The 24,565-nt window shown below is 58.6% G+C and overlaps 2 protein-coding genes across 3 annotated transcripts; one reads left to right on the forward strand and one right to left on the reverse strand.

Annotated features, from left to right (window-relative positions):
- The first annotated feature begins 259 nt into the window (after window positions 1-259).
- AEBP1 (AE binding protein 1) lies at window positions 260-10,493 on the forward strand. Of its 2 annotated transcripts, XM_043588337.1 has the most exons (21): window positions 260-1,066; window positions 2,670-3,014; window positions 3,533-3,592; window positions 3,719-3,790; window positions 3,951-4,085; window positions 4,174-4,251; window positions 4,875-4,952; window positions 5,316-5,399; window positions 5,509-5,562; window positions 6,207-6,316; window positions 6,402-6,541; window positions 6,773-6,857; window positions 6,955-7,099; window positions 7,203-7,288; window positions 7,571-7,694; window positions 7,937-8,133; window positions 8,256-8,435; window positions 8,605-8,956; window positions 9,040-9,179; window positions 9,314-9,413; window positions 9,630-10,493. In XM_043588337.1, the coding sequence occupies exons 1-21, from the start codon at window positions 814-816 to the stop codon at window positions 10,265-10,267; spliced, it is 3,456 nt and encodes a 1,151-aa protein (XP_043444272.1). In that variant the 5' UTR covers window positions 260-813; the 3' UTR covers window positions 10,268-10,493. The 2 variants fall into 2 exon arrangements, with proteins under 2 accessions (XP_043444272.1, XP_043444273.1); XM_043588338.1 differs by lacking the exon at window positions 5,316-5,399 and having other exon boundaries at window positions 646-1,066.
- A 72-nt stretch (window positions 10,494-10,565) lies between these two features.
- On the reverse strand, window positions 10,566-17,533 carry POLD2 (DNA polymerase delta 2, accessory subunit). Its single transcript, XM_043588339.1, is given in 12 exon segments — window positions 10,566-10,808; window positions 11,170-11,271; window positions 11,698-11,825; window positions 12,045-12,202; window positions 12,365-12,445; window positions 12,659-12,857; window positions 13,015-13,129; window positions 13,410-13,533; window positions 13,710-13,831; window positions 16,421-16,519; window positions 16,522-16,692; window positions 17,447-17,533. Coding segments are annotated over 11 exon segments (1,407 nt in total). The 5' UTR covers window positions 16,640-16,692; window positions 17,447-17,533; the 3' UTR covers window positions 10,566-10,647.
- Between the last annotated feature and the right edge of the window lie 7,032 nt (window positions 17,534-24,565).

The raw sequence follows: 24,565 nt of genomic DNA on the forward strand, positions 1-24,565 counted from the left end.
TGGGGGAGGGGCGTTGCCTGGAGAGCCCCTACCCCAGCAAAGCAGTTGGAGGGCACCCAGGGCACGTCTGCACCTGCCTCCCACCAGAGTGAGGCCCCGAAGCGCCATCCTTCCCCGCGAACCAGCACAGGGCCCATGCACCCGGGAAGTTAGCCGTCTGAAAGAAAGCTGTGACAGTTGGCAGAGCTGCAGGCCAAGCCTCCAGAGAGAGGGAAGGGTGGGCTCGCCCTGAGATTGGGGCGGGGGGCGGGGGTTGTGTGTGTGTGGAGGATCTCGGAGGCCAGACGCCGCGGCTGGGCTCTGCCGTCAGGGCTCCGGACCCCTCCGGGCGGGCCGGGTGCCGGTTCCTCGCCTCCAGGTCCCAGACGGTTCTGGCGAGGGCGGGGGTGAGGGGCGGGCATCGGACCCCTCGGACCTGCGCCCTCGGGACCTCCCTCCACCGCCCCCCACCCCCACCCCAGGCCCTCCTTCCTAGGCGCAGGCCTCAGGCCCCTGACGGAGGCGGTCCCAGTTACCGCTTCGGAAAGTGCCAGGCGCGCGGCGCCGGGACAGCTCGCCGCCACCCCCCCCCTCCCCCCCCCCGCCCTCCTCCGCAGCCCCTCAGTACACGCCCGGCTCCTCCTCCTCCTCCTCCTTCCCCAGGGGTGGGGGGAGCCGGCTCCGGAAGCCCCGGCCGCCACTGGAGCTTTGGAGAGGCGGTCCGCGCGGGAGCGCGCCACGCGGGGCCGGAGCTCCCAGCCGCCGGCAGTTCCTTGGAGGCCCCCGACCACCCCGGAGTCCCCCGCGCTCCCGGCCCCCACGCGAGCCCCGGCCATGGCGGCCGTGCGCGGGGCGCCCCTCCTCGGCTGCCTCCTGGCGCTGCTGGCGCTGTGCCCCGGGGGGCGCCCGCAGACGGTGCTGACCGACGACGAGATCGAGGAGTTCCTCGAGGGCTTCCTGTCGGAGCTGGAGGCCGAGACCCGGGAGGACGACATGGAGGCCCCACCGCCCCCGGAGCCCACCCCGCGCGTCCGCAAAGCCCAGTCGGGGGGCAAGCCGGGGGAGCCTCCGGGGGCGGCCAAAGAGGGTAAGACCCCTAGGGGCACGCCTGGGGGAGGCCCACAGAGTGATGGGGGGCCTTGGGGCGCCCTGCACCTCAGGTGAGAATGGCAGGGCTTTGGCAGCTGTCCAGCCTGCCCGGCGTGAGCAAGGGCTCTGGAAGGCAGGAGAGAGCCCAGATGTCTGGCGGGACCCGGTGCCAGGCAGAGGTCAGTGCTGGCTTGTGGCCCTTTGCGCATGGAGGCACCTCCCGCAGCTCTGCTGCCCAGTGGTTTGGGTCGTCGGGGTCTCACACCGCCAGCCCCCAGAGGGGCGAGGATTGAGCCCCCTGGGGACATTGCTGCCCCCTCCCCAGACCTGTCCTGTGAACTGCCCTAATGCCCTAGGCAGGCCTGTTTGTGGCACACCCTGGCCATGCCCGCGCCTCCACCAGTCCCAGCCTCAGACTTTCCTTGGGAGGCCTCCCCTTCCGGGAACACAGAGGCAGGTGAGGGGCTATGAAGACCCCTCCCCACAAGGCAGCCGGGAGCAGCGGGCAGAGTGGTTTCCGTGGCCATGTGACTTAGACGAGGTAGTGTATTACCGGGGCGGCCAGCCCAGGGCCCTCTTACATAATCCACTGTCAATAAATCTCAGCTGTTTATGGTGGCTTTCTGGGGGGGCAAGGGTCCTGTTGATCTCCCTCTCCCAGAAGACTCGAGGGTACCGTCCATCATTCCCGAGGTCAGCTGCCCCTCCCCTGGGTCTCCTTCTAGATCTTTCCTGGCTCCTTCCCCTCCCCTTGGGGGGCGGGTCCTAGGACATGGCCTCCCCCCACCTCTACTTCACATTCCAGACTCACTGTCCTGGCCTCTTGGATGCCACTGTGGCGGCCCCGTTTCTCCTGACTGTGTGCGTTTTGTAAATGTTTCTGTGGTTTAGGCCTTGTGGCCACTGTCCCCCATTAAGTCCTGCACAGCATTTACTGGGGGGCTGGGGGATTCCCACAGACAGCCCCCTGCCCTGCTCCCACTTCCTCCACAGACTCTGAGATGGGTGAGCAGCTACAGTGCCTGCCAGTCCCTCCGTCCTCTGTGTGGCCCCAGGACCCCCTACCTACCCCAGACCTCTTACTTCTTGAAGGGACATGAGTGGCCCTTTTCTCTGAAGCTTTTCTTGACCCTGCAGGGAGCTTCAGGGAGGCTCCAGACCCATGTCTTCCAGTGCATGTGACAGCTGGTGGGGATGAGACCTCCTCCCCCTTTAGGCCGGGCCACCCCCGAGGCCTGGGTGGCTGAGTCACGTCTCTGCCCCTTCCGTGCCCGGCACAGTGTAACGCTCCCTGACCAGCTGACTGGACATGTGGGGGAGAAGAGGATGATGAGGGTCCTCTGTTGAGTTTGGCAGGTGGGAGGGTGAGAGCCTGTGTCCTGGGCCAAGATACGGTGTTGGCATCAGAGACTTGCGGACGTTAGGCATGGGTTCCAATCCCAGCTCCTCCATGAGGCCAAGTGACTTAACCTCTCAGTTTCCCAGTCCAAGAACCAGGACCAAAGGAGGCCATGTGCGCAGGTTGTGGGCACCTTGGGGCAGCCATGTGGGGCACAGAGTGAGGACTCCATTGATTTGACCTCAATCTGCATTTACGACAGCACCTCTGGAAAAGGCCAAAGACAAAGGGAAGAAAGGGAAAAAAGCCAAAGGCCCCAAGTCGACCAAGCAGCCCCTGGAGGGGCCCCTCAGGCCACCCAAGAAGCCCAAGGAGAAGCCACCCAAGGCCACCAAGAAACCCAAGGAGAAGCCACCCAAGGCCACCAAGAAGCCCAAGGAGAAGCCACCCAAGGCCACCAAGAAGCCCAAGGAGAAGCCACCCAAGGCCACCAAGAAGCCCTTGGCCGGGAAGAGGCCCCCCACCCTGACCCCCTCAGAAGAAACCCCATGGTGGCCATTGCCCCTGCCTCCCAGCTCCAGCCCTGAGATGCTGCCCCAGGAGGGAGGTGTGTGCAGGCCCCTCCTGGGGTTGTGGGGCTTTGACCTCCCAGGCTACTGGGAGGTGGGGCGGGGGCGGGGTTCCCTGGGCTCGGCTTCCTGCAGATCCCAAGGGCCGCTTGGACAGGGTGGGCTCTGGAGCCTCGTCATTGTCATGAACGTAGCAATTGGGTGGGAGCCCCCTCGGTGCAGCGGTCACCCCTCACCCCGGCCCAGTAGGGGGTGCTTGGCAGCCTCATGGCCGGGCTTTGCCATCTACTGTCCTGGGATCTGTCCCCTGAGCCCCACCGGAGCCATCCTCCTGCATGGCTGTTGGACCAGACAGCAGGGCCTGGGCTTCCTGGAAAGCCCTCCAGCTCTCTGGCTGTGGGGGCGCCATCAGGGTGGCCAAATCCAGAGCGGCCCAGGCCTCCTGGGAGCCATGTCAGGCATCGGGCACTGTCGGCAGGACCCAGGTCTGGCTCCATGCACAGTGAGGGCTCAGGGCAGGCTTCCCATCCACCTGCCTCTGGGGTTTCTGTTGCAGAAGGGGCCCTCCCAAGTCCTTGGCCGGGTCCGGGAGAAACGGATTTGGATCGCCAGTCTGGTGAGTGGGAGATACTCAATTGGCTCTGAGGGACCGATTGCCTTGGCCAGCTGGGTTTCCAGGATGGGCCCAGGCCGGGGCATCTGTGAGTGTCTTCAACAAGGCACCCATGAGCATTTCCCACAGAGCCAGAGGAGGAGACCGAGCCGCCCACATTGGACTACAATGACCAGATAGAGAGGGAGGACTATGAGGATTGTGAGTAGGCCCCCCTCTGCCCCCATCTGGACTGTGACCCCTGGCCTGGGGACCCACTGGTGGTCGGTTCACCTGGGGCCCTGCCCTCCCGGCCCCACTGCTGTCTGGGGCGGTGGGGGGGGGGGAGTTGGACTGGCTCAGAGCCCACCCTCCCCCTCAGTTGAGTACATCCGGCGCCAGAAGCAGCCCCGGCCACCCCCAAGCAGGAGGAGGCCCGAGCGGCTCTGGCCTGAGCGCCCTGAGGAGAAGGCTGAGCCAGCTGGGCCGGGGCTCGAGGCCCCCACGGAGAGGATCGGTAGGATGGGGGCAGCCGGGGGGGAGGGAAGGGTGCCAGGCACAGAGGGAGAGGGCTCTGGACCCACCCCTGCCTCCCACCTCCACAGAGCCTCCTCTGAAGCCTCTGCCGCCCCTGCTGCCTCCTGACTATGGGGACGGTTACGTGATCCCCCACTATGATGACAGTGAGTGCCCTGCCTGCCACACCCCTGGTTCCAGTAGCTCAGTGGGAGATGCATCCCCAATGCCCTGCCACCCCTCCCCTCCATGCCCACTTGGGCTCGCAGCCCAGTCTGCTCTCCTCCCTTGGGCTGGTGCCTCCTGGCCCCCTGGGGTTTCCCTCTCTGTCCTCTGCTCCCATCCTGTGGGCTGAGGCCAGCGCTTTTCTCTCCCTCCTGCATCCCCTTCTATGGGGGCCTGAGTCGGTCCCCGCCCTTGACCTGCCCCCAGGTCCCCAACAATCTCTTGGCCCCAGCTCAGCTCTCACTCAAGTCCGCCCCTTCCTGGCCACAGGTGTCAGGTGTTACTTGAGGCCCATCCTGCGTGTGTCCCACCCCCTGCCCAGCCTGGCCTGCCTTTCCCCAGGCCAGGCCCTCCCAGGCCAGGCTGGTGACGTCCCAGGGTCTTGCCCATTCTGTCTGTGACTAGCTGGCCTCCCCTCAGGAGCCCCTCCCTCCTCATCTCTGTCTAAAGGCCCACCCCGATCCCACTTCTTCACCTCGCCCTCAGTCCTGTCCAGTCTCTGGCTCACAGTGGGGACCCTGGGGCAGCATCTGGGCCACCTCAGCAAGGCTCTCCCTCCCCACAGTGGACTATTACTTCGGGCCTCCCAGACCCAGGAAACCCGACAATGAGCTGGACACAGATGAAGAGAAAGAGAAGCTGAGTGAGTGGAAACAAGCTGTTCCCACCACCAGCCCAACGCCCAGTGCAGGCCTGCCCCCCACACCAGCCCCCTGCCCCCGGTGCAGGCCTGCCCCCCACCCCAGCTCCCTGCCCCCGGTGTAGGAGTGCCCCCCAGGCCTGCCCCCTGCCCCCAGTGCAGGCCTGCCCCCCACGCCTGCCCCCTGCCCCCGGTGCAGGCCTGCCCCCCACGCCTGCCCCCTGCCCCCGGTGCAGGCCTGGCCCCCACTCCAGCTCCCTGCCCCCAGTGCAGGTCTGACTCCAGCCCCCTGCCCTCAGCCCCACATCCATGCCCCCTGAAGCCCGGGGCTAAGATGACAGGCTTCTTCCACCTTCCACCATTCAGAGAAACCCAAAAAGGAGGGAGGTGGCCCCAAGGAGGAGGAGACAGATGACAAATGGGCCATGGAGAAGGGCAAAGACCACAAAGGTGTGTGCCCGGGGGCTGGACCCATACAGCTGGGATCCCTATGGGAGAGCAAGTGGATTCCTGAGGCTCCAGGACCCTCTGCCCCACTTCCTCCCTTTGTTGCCTCCAGGACCCCGGAAGGGTGAGGAGCTGGAGGAAGAGTGGGCTCCAACAGAAAGAGTCAGTGAGTGAGGGGCCCAGAGGCTGCAGATGGGTGTGGGGGGGCTGGGGAATGAGTGGGGGTTGGGGGCTGGGGTGTGGAGGGGGCTGCAGATGGGTGTGTGGACTGGAGGGTATGTGGGGCAGCTGGGGCTGTGTGAGGGTGCTGAGAGGTGGGTATGGGGGCTGGGGTCCCCACAGCGGCAGCAGGGTAAAGGAGGTGGGGGCAAAAGACCCAAAGTCACATGTAGGTCGCAAACCTGGATTTCCTGGTAGTGCTTCAGGTCTCCAGAACTCTTCCTTGCTCTTAAATTCTTGGGGCCCAGAAGGGAGGGAGAGGTGCTGGAGTGTCTCTGCCCTGGGATGAAGCCTAGGGGACAACTCACAGCACAAGGTCCTGATATGGATGATGCCTGTGAGTGGCTGAGCTCTGGGGTGGCTGTTGCCTGTGGTTTCATGTGAGCCCGTGGCCCTTTGGAGCTGGCATCATCTGCCCACGCTCCAGATGAGGAAGCCGAGTCCCAGCAGGGGAAGCACATGTTGAGGTGGAGCTGCCCTGACTGGCGTCTCCTGATGTAAGGGGGGTGGGCTCTGGGCTCCTTGTTCTGGGTTTGGTGGAGGGAGTGACCAAGCCAGTGGGCCACCATTCTTCGGGTGCTATGTCCCCAGAGTGTCCCCCCATCGGGATGGAGTCCCATCGCATTGAGGACAACCAGATCCGGGCCTCCTCCATGCTGCGCCACGGCCTGGGGGCCCAGCGCGGCCGGCTCAACATTCAGGTGGGTGTTGGGATGGGCCCATCTTGCGGCTGAGCACGAGCACGGGGCTCTTGCAACCGCTTATTCTCCCCACTGCCCCCAACAGGCCGGTGCCACCGAGGACGATTACTATGACGGGGCGTGGTGTGCTGAGGATGACGCTCAGACCCAGTGGATCGAGGTGGACACCAGAAGGACCACCAAGTTCACAGGTGTCATCACCCAGGGCCGTGACTCCAGCATCCAGTACGTGAGGGGTGGATGGGACATTCCAGGGGGCCATTTAGGGGCCCTGTCCCCAATCACCCCTCCGTGGCACATAGTGGGCAGGGGAGCCACTCCCAGGGCCAGCTCAAGCACCATACAGCCCTGCTAGCTCTTAAGTTCTCAGGTCCGGAAGAAGGGGCTTCGGCTCCTGAGTGCCCAGGACCTGGGGCAGGGAAGGCAGCCTTGCTCTGACCGCCATCTGCTCCCCAGTGACGACTTTGTGACGTCCTTCTTCGTGGGCTTCAGCAACGACAGCCAGACGTGGACGATGTACACCAACGGCTATGAAGAAATGGTGCGCACTCAAGCTGTCAGCTCTGCGCCCACCATCTGGGCTGAGGGTGGGCTCTTGGCAGGGGTGGGGGGCTACTCTGAGGTCAGCCTCTCCCCAGACCTTCCATGGGAACGTGGACAAGGACACACCTGTGCTGAGCGAGCTCCCAGAGCCGGTGGTGGCCCGCTTCATCCGCGTCTACCCACTCACCTGGAACGGCAGCCTGTGCATGCGCCTGGAGGTGCTGGGGTGTCCTATGTCCCGTGAGTGCAGGGGGCCGGCAGGGCTCAGAGGGGTGGCTGGGGCCACCTGGGGGCTGGCTGGCACAGCTCAGGGCCCTGCCTGTCCCCCTCATCTCCCCCGCAGCTGTCCACAGCTACTATACACAGAATGAGGTCGTGACCACTGACAACCTGGACTTCCGGCACCACAGCTACAAGGACATGCGGCAGGTGGGGTGCTTGTTCCCTGGCTCAGAGCTTGTGTCCAGTGCTCCCATCCCAGACACGCCCCCCTGAGAGGGCCGCCAGCCAGTGCTCAGCTGGGGGCCCCTCCCTCTGGCACTAGGACTGGAGAGGGGCTGGGGTTGCCTTCAGGGCCCACTCCTACCACAGAGGCTTTCCCCACTGTGCAGACCAGGACGGTGGAGAGGCCTGGCCCTCCCCGCAGCCTGGACCGCTTCCATGGGAGGTGGGTGGGGGGCTTCGTAACTCCGTGTTCTCTCCCGAGCCCAGCTGATGAAGGTGGTGAACGAGGAGTGCCCCACTATCACCCGCACATACAGCTTGGGGAAGAGCTCACGCGGGCTCAAGATCTATGCCATGGAGATCTCGGACAACCCTGGGGATCACGAGCTGGGTGAGGGCCCCGTGGACCCCTGGAGGCCTGGCCCTCCCTGGCAGGGATTCGAGGCGAGGCTCTGGCACTGCAGCTGGGCCTCTGCCTGTCTTTGGAGCCTCTCTGGGGTCCCAGTGTGCCTTGCCAGGGCCAACAAGCGTCATCTGCCCCCATCCTACTGGGAGTGAGCCAGTCTGGGTCCTTCCTCAGATTCCCCGGGGCGTCAGGAGGCCTGGTGGTTGCTGAGGGTCCTGCTCTTGCAGGGGAGCCCGAGTTCAGATACACGGCCGGGATCCATGGCAACGAGGTGCTGGGCCGCGAGCTGCTGCTGCTCCTCATGCAGTACCTCTGCCGCGAGTACCGAGACGGGAATCCCCGTGTGCGCAGTCTGGTGCAGGACACACGCATCCACCTGGTACCCTCACTGAACCCGGATGGCTACGAGGTGGCAGCACAGATGGTAGGTGGGTGGGGCGGGGCGGTGGGGGCCAGAAGCTGTGTGGGCGGGTGGGGCAGCGAGGCGGGGCGGGGTGGGAGAGTTGGGGCGGAGCCGGATGACACCACACCCACCGGTTCCTCCAGGGCTCTGAGTTTGGGAACTGGGCGATGGGGCTGTGGACTGAGGAGGGCTTTGACATCTACGAAGACTTCCCAGATCTCAACTCTGTGCTCTGGGGAGCAGAGGAGAGGAAATGGGTCCCCTACCGGGTCCCCAACAATAACCTGCCCATTCCTGAACGCTACCTCTCCCCAGACGCCACGGTAATGCCTGGGGGAGCAGCCCGGACCCTGGGGTCCTGAGCTGTGGACTTGAGGGGTGGGCTGGTGGGTGACCGAGCCAGCACAAGCCTGGGGGGACAGAGGGGGCATGAGTACTGGCAGGGAGGGTAATAGAGGCTACAGCTCAGACGCATGCCCTGGCCACCCCCAGGTATCCACAGAGGTCCGGGCTATCATTGCGTGGATGGAAAAGAACCCCTTCGTGCTGGGGGCGAACCTGAACGGCGGGGAGCGGCTTGTGTCCTACCCCTATGACATGGCCCGAACACCCACTCAAGAGCAACTGCTGGCCGCGGCCATGGCAGCCGCCCGGGGAGAAGATGAGGATGAGGTGTCTGAGGCCCAGGAGACCCCAGACCACGCCATCTTCCGCTGGCTGGCCATCTCCTATGCCTCTGCCCACCTCACCATGACCGAGCCCTACCGGGGAGGCTGTCAGGCACAGGACTACACCAGTGGCATGGGCATCGTCAACGGGGCCAAGTGGAACCCCCGGTCTGGGAGTAAGTCAGCCTGGGAGGGGCCGAGGCGGGGGACGTGGCGAGGCACAGGGCTGACTGCGGTTCCGTGTCTGCCCCCCGCACAGCTATCAATGACTTCAGCTACCTGCACACCAACTGCCTGGAGCTCTCCATCTACCTGGGCTGTGACAAGTTCCCTCATGAGAGTGAGCTGCCCCGGGAGTGGGAGAACAACAAAGAGGCCCTGCTCACCTTCATGGAGCAGGTGGGGGCACGGCAGCATGTGGGCTGGGTGGGGATCGCGGGGGAGCCCTGTCCAGAGGGGCAGGGACCGGACAGGGGAGCCGCTGGAATGCGTGGGGCCTTGGCATGCACGTCCACGCTTGCCTCCTCCTGCAGGTTCACCGTGGCATCAAGGGCGTTGTGACGGACGAGCAGGGCATTCCCATCGCCAATGCCACCATCTCCGTGAGTGGCATCAACCACGGTGTGAAGACAGGTACCTTGTCTGCATGTGGGTACGGGCAAGCAGATCTGTGTGGCAGTGGCAAGGCAACGCCCGGCAGAGCCCTGATCCCCCGCGTCCCCACCGGAAGGTCTACCCTGGGCACAGGGAGGGCCAGGAGTTTGGGGGGCGGGGGCATCTCAGAGAGGAGGGCTGGAGGCTGGGGGTACGGGAGAGTCCAGGGCAGTAGAACCTGTCCTCTCTGTGCAGCGGGCGGTGGCGATTACTGGCGCATCCTGAATCCGGGTGAGTACCGCGTGACGGCTCACGCGGAGGGCTACACCCCGAGCGCCAAGACCTGCAACGTGGACTATGATATTGGGGCCACCCAGTGCAACTTCATCCTGGCCCGCTCCAACTGGAAGCGCATCCGGGAGATCATGGCCATGAACGGGAACCGGCCCATCCCACACATTGATCCATCGCGCCCCATGACACCCCAGCAGCGGCGTCTGCAGCGCCGCCGCTTGCAGTACCGGCTGCGCATGCGCGAACAGATGCGGCTCCGGCGCCTCAACGCCACGGCGGGCCCCACCACACTCGCGGCGCCGACACCAGTCACCACGCTGCCCCCCACCCCCTCCCCCACCTTCAGCCCTTCGCCTGCCCCCAGCTCCAGCCCGGGGCCCTGGCACTTTCCACCCGAGACCACCACAGTGGGCTGGGAGGAGGCGGAAACGGAGACGGAGACCTACACGGAGGTGGTGACGGAGTTTGGGACAGAGCTGGGGCCCCAGGAGGAGGAGATGGAAGTGGACGAGTTGGAGGAGGAGGAGGAGACAGTCATGGGTCCAGATTTCCCATTCACCACAGCCGAGACCTACACAGTGAACTTTGGGGACTTCTGAGCACAGGTCGGCCCACATTCAAGCCCTCGCCGCCACAGGAGCCCCAGCCATCGGCGTGGGCCTGGCCAGGAGGGGGCCCAGTCGGGCACGAGATCTCCGAGCCCAGGTCTGCGAGGTGCTCCTGCCCGGCCTGCCAGCCTCAGACACAACAGGCACGGTGGGGCGGGGGGTGGGGCACACTTGTCAGCCACCTGCCCGACCACACCAATAAAGCAAGCTCACGGCACACGTGTTGGTGGGGAGGGGAGGAGGGGGTTATTGTTGGCCAGGCATCAGGTCTGCAGGAGCTCAACGCCAGCACAAGGTCAGGCTTTTATTACAAAGCACCCCCTGCTGTGGTGCCAACACTGTGGGGAAAGGGTGGCCAGGGTCTCTGTGAGTCAGGGGTCCAGACCCAGGCCCCCCAGGTCCTCCTCCTCAGCTCCGAAGCCTGAGAAGCTGATGGGCTGGCAGGCCAGGCTGCGCAGATTCACGAGACAGGCGGTCTGCGTGCTGCTGAAGTCAGGGACAGCCACCAGCAGCACCCTCTGGTCCTCTGGGCCTAGCAGAGAAGCCACACAGGCGCCCCCTCAGGTTCTGGGTGGGCCTGGCCTCCGAGGGAAGTCACCAGAAGCAAACAGGAGTTCCCCATCAGCACCATCGGAGTGCTGGCCTCGGAAGCTCCTTCTGGCCAGATGCAAGGGCCCAAGACAGCAGGACGGTCAGAGGCTAAAGCCATGCTGACCGGGGTGAGCGTGAACACCACTGCACACGTGTGGGCCGTTTTAGCCCCCACTCAGCCAGCGGGCCACCAGGCAGGCTGCCTAACCCCACGGGGCCTGGGGACTCCAGTGCGGCCTTTTCTGCGAGCCCTGCCCTCTCATGACAGCCCAGGCCTGAGGCCCCCAGAAGAAAGGACTTACCTCGGAAGATTTTAGAGCCAAAGCTGGGGGTGTTCCCACAAAAGTAGACATGAGGACACTCGGGAAAGATGAACGGGTCTGTCTTGTAGAAGGGGTAGCAACCTGGGGAAGGCCCACAGTGGTTGCGGCTTCTGGGCTCGGCACCGCACACGGCCGGGGTGGGGTCCTCCTCACCGAGCACCACAGCCCACCCGCTCACACACACTCAGGCTATGCTGGTAGCAGCCCTGCCTGCTAGGGTCCAGACATCGGCACATGAGCCTGGGGACAGGTGAACGTGCCCGCCACCTTCACCCTCCTGGGCGGCCCTGTGGCAGCGTGCGAGGCTCTGACCAGCCCAAACTCCTGATATGCTCCCCGTGGCCTTCAGCCCTGAGGGAAAGCTCCAGAGTACCTTCCGGAATGAGGGCCAAGCATCTGGACTTTTCCTTAGATAGGTCAAGGCAGGATTGCTGGGTACAAATGACGCCCACCCTCCAAGCACACAGGCCCCCTCATTGGGACCCTCTTGGCCCTTGACCCCATTACCTAGCGTGTCGGGGGCTGTGGGGCTGATGTGACGGATGCGCAGCGTCCACTCCAGTATCTCCAGGTGGTCCTCCATGCTGCTGTACCGGAAAATGTCGCTCACATTCTGTCCTGATGTCCCTAGGAATCTGCAAGGCAAGGCTCAGCTGATCCCCACCCTGGGGGCCAGCAGCTGTACCCCCAAAGGGCCCAGAGCTCCCCCTGCATTCTCACGGCTGCTGTCCCAGGCCAACTTTGACAAAGACACTAGGTCCCGGCCAACTGCAGCCCTGCACCCAACCCTCCCCTCCCAGTGCCACCGAGGCAAGAGGCCAGTGCTCAGCTGGGGTGTGGCCACAAGTGGCTACCTGACTCCATCAATGGTGGCCTGGTAGGGGTTGGTGACCAGCTGGAGGGTTGAGTAGGCAGTGGCCAGCGGGAACATGCAGGGGTGCAGGGGCTGCTGGGGGAGTGTGTAGTTGGTTGGGTCAAATTCTCCCGGCATCACATCCACGGGTACCGAGGCCTGAAGGCATAGGGAGAGTCAGGGGAGCTTTGTAAGGCCCAGCGCCCTCCATATGTGGCCCCTCCAGATCTCACCCACCCCTCCCCCGGCCCGCCTTCCGATGCCCAGCTGCAGCCTCAGAGACCCCAATGTCATCACCCAGCTGGCCCCCAGCTCACTCACACTCAGCTGCAGGAGGATCTCATCCAGCATCTTGACGGCCTCCACGCTGGCTGCCTGGGTTTTCTTGGTTAAGTACTTGGCCTGGGGATACGAGTCAACAGGCTGTGAGGCCCCCGCTGCTGGGTGTGGTTAGGGTCTGCACCACGGGCTCCCCTTCCCTCAGAGTGGGCCCCGAGCAGAGGTCCTGGCATCACCGCAGGGCACGTCCCACCAGACATGTGAGGCCCTGGACCCCGACTCTCCCGGGGGAAGGAGGAAAGGAGGAGCTTGAATGCAGGCAGGCAGGCACTGTACCTTGTTGATGGAGTCTCTGCTCTGGGTGTTGTGGCTCAGGAGGTTCCCGGCCAAGATGACCCGGGACACGTGCGCGGCACTGCACTGCTCCCCCTCGTCCCCCAGCTGCCCGGTCACCACATCCACCAGCAGCTGGGTGCCCAGCAGGCTCTCGCCCCCACCTCCACCCAGGCCCAGGCCAGACACCAGCAGCACAAACCTGCGGGAGAAGTCGGGGTCCTCGTGGGTGCCCAGACGGCAGGTGTCCCTGCTCTGCACCCACCCTGGCCGCCATCATGGGTGAGCAGGGGACATGCAGCCCGGCACCTGTGATTTCCCGGGACCACCGGCCGGGCCCCCGCGCACCTGCTCCTCACCTGTCTGTGTCAAGGCAGGGTGCGGGCTCCTGAGGAGCAAGCTCTGCAAAGCAGTGGTCCTCCACCAGAAACTTCCCAGTGTCTCTCACGGAGCCGAGCACGGCCAGGACCGTCCCTGCAGAGCAGTGCTATTAGCCTCCAGGAGGGAAGCCCAAGAACCGCTTCCTTCCAGTCACTCACAACACAAAACCGTCCAGTTCTCCTGTGCCGCGCTGGCAAATGATCATCTAGGACTTGGGACCTAGTGTGCTTCCCGGGGTCACGGCCTCTGGGTGGAGGCAGGAACACTGGCGCCCCCCTCAGGCCTCACCCACTGTCTGACCCTGAACCCAGCACTCCAGGGAGGCAGGGATGTGCCAGCACCTGTGTGCACAGGCCACCCCTCCTGCCCCTACCTGTGACCAGCTTGCACACATCAATGGTGCCTTCCAGTTTGATGCGCTGCAGTTCATCTTCCAAGACCAGCTCGTCGTCCGGATGGATGTATTTGCTCCGTGGGGGCTGGGGGAGTAGGTTGTGCTGGAATTCGGAGACGGGAGGTAGTTTTGGGGCTGGAGGCCACCAAGGCTCCTGCGCCCCACAAGTGAAATGGCACGGTGACCCCGACCCCCGATTCCCTGGGACCATGGCAGGAGGTCCCACGGGCGCCCACAGGACATGTCCCAGGGGAGGCATGCGTCAGCCAGCTGGCTCACCTCTTCGCTGATCTCCCGCAGGATGGATGGCTGGAGCGGCATGGCCTTGAACAGGGTCCCCACCACACAGCACTTCTCCCCGGGCTGTAGCTCACACAGCTTCTTTATTTGGACTCCAGCACCTGAGTGTGACGGGCATGAGCTCAGACCAGGCAGCCCTCCCAGCCCACCCTGGGGCACTGCAACAGGCTTCACGGAGCCGTGCAGCCCACGGGCCTGGGCTCTGGAGGAGAAAGAGACCTTCGGGGGCAAGGACCCCCAAAACTAGTAGACTCGGCCCCGGGACAGAAGGATCCGGGATATGGTTAGGTCCCTGGATCCCGTGTCCTTATAAGAAAGGCAGACGTGCAGAGGAGGCACCATGAAGACGGAGGCAGAGACTGGGAGGCCCAGGCAGCCACCAGGGACTGGAAGAGGCAAGGAAGGGTCCTCCCTAAGAGCCTCCGGAGGGCACAACCCTGCCAACACCTGATGTCACACTCCTGGCCTCCAGAACTGAGATCACATTTCTGTTGTCCTAAGCTGCTCAGTTTGTGGCTTTGTCATCTGCTGCAGCAAAAAGCAATAGGGAACCAACAGTCTTACATCATTTATACCTAACTGTGACACTGGCTCTGAGGAGGAAGCATGCCAACTCTCTATGCAGCCCTGCCCTAAAAACATCAGAGAGGCGCAGTCGGCCAGACTCGCGGGCAGGAGAGAGGGAATCCAAGTCCCAGGAGGCCTGTGGGTTTGTCAAGAGAGACCCTGAGCCTGGGGAAGTGCTGTCAGGACCAGATGGGGTCCTGTGTATGCTGGACCAACCTCTTCCTGAGCCCCTTCTGCCCTGGAGTAACCAAGAACATTCCACAGATCTACATCCCAGGGAGTGGAGGTGGGTAGTTCAAAACAAGAGGAGAGCGCCAGCACCAGACAGAAATGGCATGGAAACACACCCCCAAAGCCTGTCTGCAGGGCCCTCGCTCAGCCCTGGGGGGGGCCGTGCCGAGCAGCGAGTGGAACTTCTCCACACTGACAACACGCCGGAGTAGATGTTACTGCCCCGACATACAGCTGAGGAAACGGAGGCACAGGGAGATTGAGTGACGCGTCCAAGGGTACACAGCTGGGGCCCAACGTGCGCAGCTGAGCACCTGGTAGAGCCACACAGCCCTGTGTCGAGGGCAGGACAGCTGTCCAGCTGGACAGCGTGTGGGCATCGGGCCAGACACCAGCACCAAGAGTGAACACCAAGGCCTGTCCTCACCCTCCGCAAGCTTCCAAACCAGCGGGAGCCAAGGCAAAGGGAACAAGAAAGCCCTGAGGGCTGCTGTGGCCTCTCAAAGCACAGGACAGTAAGCTGAGGTCACGAGGGAAGACGGGGAAAGAGTGTGCCAGGCAGAAGTGATGCCAACACTGAGAAGGGGTTCAGTGTGGTCGGGAAGCTCAAGAGAGACAGACAAGTCCCGGGACAGGCTGAAGTCTGGTCGGAAAGCCTGGCAACATGCGGAATCCACGCGCAGGGATGCATTCTGGGAGAAGCCAGCTTCAACCCCAGCCAAGGCCCCATTCACCATGGCCGCTGTCTGAACTACTGACCCATCTGTGGGCAGAGTAAGACAGCTGTTTTCTGTCACTGGGCAGCTTTGTTAGCAGGAATGGTGACTGCAAGACAGGTGTGGTACCAGAATGATAGCAGTGACACAGAAACCGAGGAGAATGGAGGAAGCTGCAAGGGAAGCGAGGAAAAGGCCACTGGGAGCCAGAGGAAGGAGCCCCTCATCATGTGAAGAGAGGAAAGGTGACAGCACTCGTGCCTGCAACAGAGACAACAGAAAACATCCCTGGCAGGTGTGATGGTCTAGTTCTCGTGCCTATAGTGAAACCAAAGGCGATGCCGTCGGCTCAGTGGGGTGGGACGGGACAGGCGCCTCTGTCCCACAGCCTTCCTGCTGCTTCCAGTGTGCAGCCAGAGCTGGGACCACCGAGTCCAGTGCTGGGGGCAAGGAAAATGAGTAAGACACGGTCCCACCTATGAACATTCCAGTTTAACAACGTAACAGAGGAGTTGAAAACTACATGGAAAGCCACTCTTATAAACAGAAGAATTGAGTGAGGCAGCAAAAGTCAAAGGTGGGAGTCCTGCAGGAGAGAGCACAGAAGAAGTGGGGAAAAAAGAAAAGATGTGCCTTGCCCAGGCCCCTTGATTAGGAAAGACAGGAGAGCCCCAGGGACAGGAGACTCATGCCCAACCAACACGGAAGGTGCAGAGGAGAAGCAGACAGACAGACAGACATCAGCGAGCACACAGGAAGCCCCCTAGAGAGGCGGTGGGTGTCTTCACGGACACCCTGGTTCCCAGTGCCTGGTGGCTGGCCTGCCACACTGAGCCCCTTGCTAGCCACAGCATGGACACACAATCTGAACTCAAGAAAAGGAAAAACGTACGCTTACACCAGTGAAATCATCACGGCTACGCCAGAGCTCAGCCCCATCTCACCCAGCCTCGGAATTAAACCTCACTCTAAACCTAGCAATTCCTAAGCTAATCCTCATGACTACCTGAAGAAGAAACTGAGGCACAAAGAGGTTTACATTCCCAAGATAACTGAGAAGTGGGATAAATTGAAGAAGGTTCCAGCTCTACCAGGTCCCTCATATGACATTTCTGAAAACTCCAGGGACCCTCTGGGCTGGTGGGGAGGAAGCACTTCCCCGAATTCATCACTTACCCCAGTGCTGTTTGGCCCGGCTCACCAGGAAGGGCCTCATTTGGATGAGGCGGGTGGCATAAATGTGGGCATACTGCCGGCTGAAGCTGCGCTCCCCAGCCGGAAGGGCTGCGAGGAGTTGGTGTACATGGACACAGGCACGCGGGCAAAGGTGGCATTGCTGGCTGACGGCGGGGAGAGCAGAGTATGGGCCCTCTGGGCAGCCTGCTCAGAGAACATGGCTGCGCTGGATGCGTCCAGACCTGGTGCTCACGCCGAGGAGGAGGCAGTCACTGTGAACACACAGACGTGTCCCTGCAACCCCTGCCCACTCCATGGCTTTCCTGGTGTGTCTCCACTGCACCCATGGGCACTGGGAGAGGAGGGGAGAGCTGCGGCTCTCCCCACACATGGTTCAGGATGGCACCTGGAAGTCAGCTGTGCTGGATACCAAAGTGTGCCTTGGAATCCTCATCCAGAAAGGAGAGCTAGGAAATGCTTCTCCCACCCAGAGCTCTCCAGACCTGCCCCAGGTATCCACGGCTGGCCTCGCACCTCCACCTAGACAACTAGCGGGCGTCCCAATTCTACCTGCCATCCACCCCCATCTTGCTCCCCCGCACCTGCCCCATCTCAGGGCATGAGGGCAGTCTCATTATCATATAAGTCTACCATAAGATAATAAGCCTATTTTAAACAAAACAAAATATTAATCAGTCACTCCTTTGCTCAAAAGGCCCTCCGTTTCAGTGACTAAAACCCCAAGTCTCTACTGACATCTGCCCCAGCTCTTCTCCCTCCACTGCCTACAGGTGCAGACTCGCTGGCTCCCCCATACCCTGCTCTCCCTGTCTTTGCTAACGCTTCACCCTCTCCAACTGCAACCGTCCCTTGGCACTTCTATTTCTCCCATTTTCCTGTTTACTGAGCCCCGACCCCGCCTCCCGGCGGCCGCCCAAACCGAACGCAGCCCCGACCCCGCCTCCCGTGGACGCCCAAACCGCACGGAGCCCCAACCCCGCCTCCTGGCAGCAGCCCGGGCCGCACCGAGCCGCGCTCTGAACCACGAGCCGGTGCAAACCATCGGACAGAGCACATGGGACGGCCTTCGGTCCCTCCTTTTTCGTGCATGGTTTCGGGTACCGCTAGGTGCCCGTACCCTGCTTGTACCGCACGGCTCTGGGCCGGGGCGGAATCGGACTGACTTCCGGCCCAAACGAGCTGAGCGGGGCCGCAGCCCTGGAAGAAGTCCTGGCCCGCGCTCTAACTTCAGCTTGTCGAATGCAGCAGGGACCCTGAGAGAGGCCGCCCAGCCTCCGCCACGCGCGGACTCGGAACCCCGGCCCCGCCGCCGCCACGCGGGCCGGGGGACGCGGGCCCTCACTCACCAAGCCGCGCGCTGCCGGCCACCTCCCGCCAATCCGCGCGCACCACCCCGCCCCTCTCCGCGTGCTGCCTCCAGCCAATCACCAAGCTGCCCGCTCCGTCTATCACCTTGGGGCCCGCCCACCTCCCTGGGCTCGCGCGCCCCGCCCCTGACGCCTCTACCAATCACCAACCCGCCCGTTCCGTCCATCACCGTGGGGCCTGCCAATCCGCGAGCGCCCCGCCTCTGGTCGCGCCCCGCGTTTCCCGGACTACGCGGGCCGTTGGGTGCTGCGAGACCCGAGCGTTCGCGTGTCCCGAGGTGTGCCTGAGGTCCGCGGGCGGAGAGCAGAGCTGGGGACTGCGGTCCGGGACAGAGAAGGAGCGCTTCGGGCTAGGGTTAGTGTTAGGGAAGCGGACAGGCCGTGGCCCAGCGTACACTGAACTCTCCTTCATCCTGCACCCGCCCTCGGCTGTCCCGGCGCCGCGCCCGCTGCGGGGTGCTCTCCCCCGCACGGCACGGATTCCCGGAGCCAGGGCGCCCTGGCCGCGGAGCTTGCTCCCTCCTTCGCACGCGCAGCCGCGGGGCGGGTCGCACACACTGAGCGTCATTCCCTGCGCGCCGCTTCCGGTGCCGGTCCGGTCTCCAGGACAACGGGGGTCGTGAGGGCGGGTGACACCCCAGAGCTCCGGCTGCAGGAGGTCCCTCACACTTGCTGCTGCATCGCATGCTGTCACAGCCCGGGGAAGGCGGCGGGGGCCCAGGGCCGGTGCCGTCGGTCGTGGGGGTTGGGGCGGGCTCCCGACGGTGGGGACGCGTTTGTGCAGCATCTGGAGAATTGTGCTCCTTGCTGCCCCGAGCTCGGGCGCAGACCTGCGGCCCACCGATGCCACGTGGCAGCTGGACCACGGCTGGCAATTGCTAAGTTCTTACTTTGCGACAGAAAACGAGCCCCGATTTGTTCTCTCCACATAGGGCTCTTTGGACGTGAAACCAAAGATGTTCTTAAATGTGTAGATACATAAAAGGCCTCAGGGAGCTGAAGGCTCGACAGAAGCTGCGCCTTTGGGAGTGGGCCCCTCAGAGCCTGATAGAGTGTCCCCGGAAAGCCGGGGCTGGGTGGTTGCGCCTGCGGTGCAGGGTAGGGGTCTTCTATGATGTTCACTCGCGTGTTTTTATGTGCAGTTTTTTATTCTGGAAAAATACCGTTTCACCCGCTGTGAAGTGTCTAGTTCAGGGGCATTAAATATATTCACAGTGTTGTGCAGCCATCACCACCACCCATCTCTGGATCCGTTTCATTATCCCAAACTGAATCTCTGTCCCCGTAACACAGTAATCCCCCACTCCCTCCCCCCATCTCCATTAATTCCAATTTGCTGTCTGTCTCTATGAATGAGCCTCTTCTAGGGTACCTCATACAAGTGGAATCATAAACATTTGTCTCTTTGTATCTGGCTTATCATGTATTTAAGGGGTACATCTTCAAGATACCTCCATTTTGTAACGTGTCAGAATTTCCCTCTTTTTTATGGGCCAATAATACTTTGTGGGTACAAACCACCTTTTGTGCATCCATTCAGTTCGTCAATTGACATTTGGCTCGTTTTCATCTTGTGACTACCATGAATAATGCTGCTTACCTACAAGTGCAATTGCTGGAGCAAATGGTAATTCTATGTTTAATTTTTTTTTTTTTTTTTTAAAGAGAGAAACAAAGCATCAGTGAGGGAGGGGCAGAGAGAGAGGGAGACAAAGAATCTTAAAGCAGGCTTCAGGCTCCAAGCTGTCAGCACAGAGCCCGACTCGGGGCCCAAACTCACAAGCTGTGAGATCATGACCTGAGCTGAAGTCGGTCGCTTAACCAACTGAACCACCCAGGCGCCCCTTCCATGTATAGTTTTTTGAGGACCTCCCCCTACACACACACACAGTTTTCCACAGCTGTTGCACCACTGTGCATTCCCACCTACAGTACACAAGGTTTTTCAGTTTCTCCACATCCTGGCCAACACTTGTTCTTTTCTTGTTTTTTAACACGAACTCCTTTTTTTTTTAAATTTTTTAAATGTTTATCTTTTTTTAGAGACAGAGAGAGACAGAGCATGAGCCTTTTTTAGAGGCAGAGAGAGAGGGACACACAGAATCAGAAGCAGGCTCCAGGCTCTGAGCTGTCAGCACAGAGCCCGATGTGGGGCTTGAAGCCATGAACTGCGAATTCATGACCTGAGCTGAAGTTGGACGCCTAACCGGCTGAGCCACACAGGTGCCCCTCTGGTTTTTTGATGGTAGCCATCCTAATGGGTGTGAGGTTGAATCTCAGTGTGGTTTTTATTTGCATTTCCCTAATGATTAGTGACACTGAGTGTATGCACTCTGTTATTTTTTTTATAACCTGTGCCTTTGGTGTCATAGCCAAGAAGTCATTGCCAAATCCAGTGTCATGAAGCTTTCCCCCTATGGTTTCTTCTAAGAGTTTTATAGTTGTAGCTCTTAGGCTTACGTCTTTGATCTGTGTAGGATTAATTTTTATATATGATTTTAGGTAAGGGTTCAACTTCACTTTTTGCATGTACATATCCAGTTTTCCCAATGCCATGTGTTGAAAACACTGTCCTTTTCTCATTGAATGGTCTTGGCATCCTTGTCAAAAATCATTTGGCCACGCATCCAAAGGTTTATTTCTGGGCTATTTCACTGGTCTATCTGTCTGTCTTTATGCCGGTACCACAGTTTTGATTATTGTAGCTTTGTTGTAGGCTTTGAAATCAGAGAGTGTGAGTCCTCCCACTGTGTTCTTTTTCAGGATTGTTTGGCTATTTGGGGTCCCTTGAGATTCCATATGGATCTCAGAAAGGGTTTTTCCATTTCTGCAAAAAATATCATTGGGGTTTTGATAAAGATTGCACTTAATCTGTAGATCACTTTGAGTAATACACTTTAACAATACGAAATCTTCTAATACATGAACATGGAATGTCTTTCCAGTTATGTCTTTAGTTTGTCTTGTTTTTTTTCAGCTAAGACAGCAGAAGAGATGATTTGTTGTACACATGTTATATTCAGCCACAAGTGGAAACAGAGTTAGTCCTGAAAGTCACAGGTCCAGGGCAAAGGACTAAAAGGGACTGCTTTGGTATGAGCAAGGCTTGTGCTGTGTCATTGCAATCAGATGATGATGGATGTTCTAGAGCCATTGAATCAAGTTCTAGAAAGTAGGCATGCAGTCCAACAATTCGTACCAGCATCCCTGGCCTCTGGCTTTCCTTGTTTCTGCTCTTGGGGCTTCTGTGGGTGCACAAGCTAGTGGTTTACTTGGACCTCTGCCTCATCTTTCTTTCTTTCTTTCTCTCTTTCTTTCTTTCTTTCTTTCTTAATGTTTATTTTTGAGATAGCAAGTGGGGGAGGGGCAGAGAGAGGGAGACACAGAATCCCAAGCAGGCTCCATGCTGTCAGTGCAGAGCCCGATGTGGGGCTCTAACCCACAAACCGTCATGACCTGAGCTGAAGAAATCAAGAGTCAGATACCCAACTGATGGGGCTACCCAGGTACCCCTGCCTCATCTTTTACACTTAAGCCTGCACATTCGCTTCTTCCTCCACTTGGCTTTCATGATGCAGAGGTTTCCAAGAAGATGGTGCTAAGGCTAAGAGAGTATGTCCTTGGCTGTTTTCAGCAATGTATTTTAGTGTCCAGTGTACAAGTGTGTCACATTCTTGGTTATGCTAATTCCTAAGTGTTTTGTTCTTTTGATACTATGTAAATGGTTTTTATTTTTATCTTTTTTATTATTTTTTAAGTTTATTTGAGAGAGAAAGTTTGAGTGGGGGGGGCAGAGAGAGAGGGGGAGAGAGAATCCCAAGCAGGCTCTGCACCGGCAGCATGGAGCCCCATGTGGGGCTCAAACCCACGAACTGCGAGATCATGACCTGATCCAAAGTCGGACACTTAACCGACTGAGCCACTCAGGCACCACTTCTTCTTCTTGATTTTAGAGGAAAAGCTTTAAGTCGTTTATAATTGAGTTTGATTTTAGCTGTGGGTTTTTCGTATCTGTATTTTATTACCTAAGGTACTTTCCTTCTATTCTTAGTTTGTTGAGTGGGTTTTTTTTCATATCATGAAAGGATGTTAAATTTTGTCAAGTACTTTTTCTGCATCAGTTAAGAAAATCTCTGTTAATGCGGTCTGTTACAGTGATCCATTGTGGTATGTCTAACCATTCTTACATTTCAGAAATAAATCCCACTTGGTGGATTTATGAACCAGTTGATGGAGTTACAAAGCAATATTACCATAACACTAGCTGAGTTGGAAAGACACGCTCCTCTGTGGTTTCTCTTTCAGCACACACTCACAGTACTTCTGACATAAGATGTGTGGGTTTTCCACACGTTAAGCAATTCTCTGTGATGCCAGCTGAGTCTCCTCTAGTTCACTTGACATCATCTTCCTGGAGTTACTGTCAGATCCCACGAGTAAGGGCTCACACCCACAAGACTGTCCCCACTTCAGATGCCAATCTCAAGTTCAAGGTGTAACTTACACTTCTGACCAGTGGGTTATAAATCAGGCTTCTCACAACCCTGAACTTTGGGTTGAATAATTTGCTATAATGGCTCATAGACCTCAGGGAAACACTTATATTTACCATTTTATTATATAAAAGGATATGGCAAGGGAGACTGATGAAGAGCCAAATGAAGGGATATACAGAGTGATGTCAGAAGGGATCATGAGCATAAGAGCCCCTGCCTCTGTGAAGCCGGACTGTGTCACCTTCCTGGAATATGGATGTTCCCTGGAGCTCTGGGAACCCTGTACTGTAGGGACTTTATCATGTCGTCAAGATCAGTCATTGGCTCACTGTCCAGCCCCTCTCTGCTTCCCAGAGGATTTGTGGGGCAAGGCTGAGCACTCCAAGCTCTTAGTCGTGGCTTCATGTTTCTGGTGAGCAGCCCTCCTAAAGCCATCCAGGAGCCCACTCAGAATCACCCATTAGAGCAAAAGACATTCCTTTCACCCAGGAAATCCCATGAGATTTAAGAGCTCTGCGTCAGGAACTGGCACCAGAGACTGAATATTAAAAAAAAAGATGTGCCCAGGGCTCTCATTACTTAGGAAATTACAAGAGTTTTAGGAGCTCTATCAGCAGACAGAGGCAGAACCCGACATGTACATCTTGTTATTTCACACTAGCTTCTATAATTGTCCATGTATTTATCTATACCGGAAATTTACTTCTTCATTTGGCTTTGAGTTACTGCCTAGAGTCTTTTCATCTCTGCCTGCAGGACTTCCTTGAGTGTCTCCTGTAGGACAGGTCTCGTGTGATGAACTCTCTCAGCTTTTGCTTATCTGGGAATTTCCTCATTTCCCCCTCATTTGTGAAGGACAGTTTTCCAGATATAGGATTCTCAACTGACAGGTTTTTTTTTTTTTTCTTTTAGTGCATGAATCTATCAACCTACTGCCTTCTGGCCTCCAAGGTTTCTGATGAGAAATCTGCTGACATTCTTTTTGAGGACACCCTTGCATGTGATGAATCACTTCTGTCTCTCTTGCTGCTGTTAAGATTTTCTCTTTGTCTTTCACTTTCAGCAGCTTGACTGTAATGTGTCTCTGTGTGGCTCTCTGAATGTTTCCTACTTGGAGTTTGTTGAGCTTCTTGGATGTTTGTATTCATGTCTTTAGTCAAATGTGGGGAGTTTGGGGGCATTATTTCTTCAAATAGTCTCTCTGCCCCTCTCTGTCTCTCTTCTGGATCTCTCACAATGTGTGCGTTGGTCAACTTGACCATGTCCCACAGGCCATCAGGCTTTGTTCACACTTCTTCATTGTTCATTCTTTGTTTCTCAGTCTTGATGATTTCAACCGTCCTGTCTTCAGGTTTGCTCAAGCCTACTTTTGAACACTTCTAGTGAATTTTTCACTTCAGTTATTGTACATTTTAAACACAGACTTTATTTTTAGGGCAGCTTTAGATTCCCAGCAAAGTTAAGTGAAAGGTACAGGAATTTCCCAAGTGCCCCCTGCCCCCCTCTCCTATTGTCAACATCCCCACCAGATGGAACATTGGCTACAACTGATGAACCTGCACTGACACATCATCGTCACCCAGAGTCCAGAGTGGACATCCAGGCTCACTCTCAATGTCGTATATTCCATGGGTTTGGACAAATGTATCATGACATGTACCTACTACTATAGATTTGTACAGACACTTCCCTAAAAATCCTCTGTGTCCTGCCAGTCATCCATTCCCTTCACCCTAACCAATCGCTGGTTTGTTTTTTGTTTTTTGTTTTTACTGTCTCCATAGTTGTATGCTTTCCAGAACATCACAGAGTTGGAATCAAAGTATGCAGCATCTTCAGACTGGCTTTTTTCACTTAGTGATGCATATTTCAATTTCCTCCAGGTCTTCATGGTTTGACAGTTCATTTCTTTTTAGCACTGAATGATATTCCACTGTCTGGATGGACCACAGTTCATTTATTCATCTACCTACTGGAGTACATCTTGGTGGCCTCTCCATTTGGGGAATTATGAGTAAAGCAGCTATAAACATCTGTGTACAGGTCTGTGTATATGTGAGTTTTCAACTTCTTTGGTGAATACCCAGGAGCATAATTGCTGGAATGTATGATAAGAGTATTTAACATGGTAGTAAATTGCCAAACTACATTCCACAATGGCAGCTTCATTTTGCATTCCCACCAGCAATGTTGCTCGACATCCTCACCAGCACTGGGTGTTGTCAGCGTTCCAGATTTTAGCCATTTTAATAGGGGTGTAG

This window comes from Prionailurus bengalensis, chromosome A2, assembly GCF_016509475.1.
Source record: "Prionailurus bengalensis isolate Pbe53 chromosome A2, Fcat_Pben_1.1_paternal_pri, whole genome shotgun sequence".
Taxonomy (NCBI): domain Eukaryota; kingdom Metazoa; phylum Chordata; class Mammalia; order Carnivora; family Felidae; genus Prionailurus; species Prionailurus bengalensis.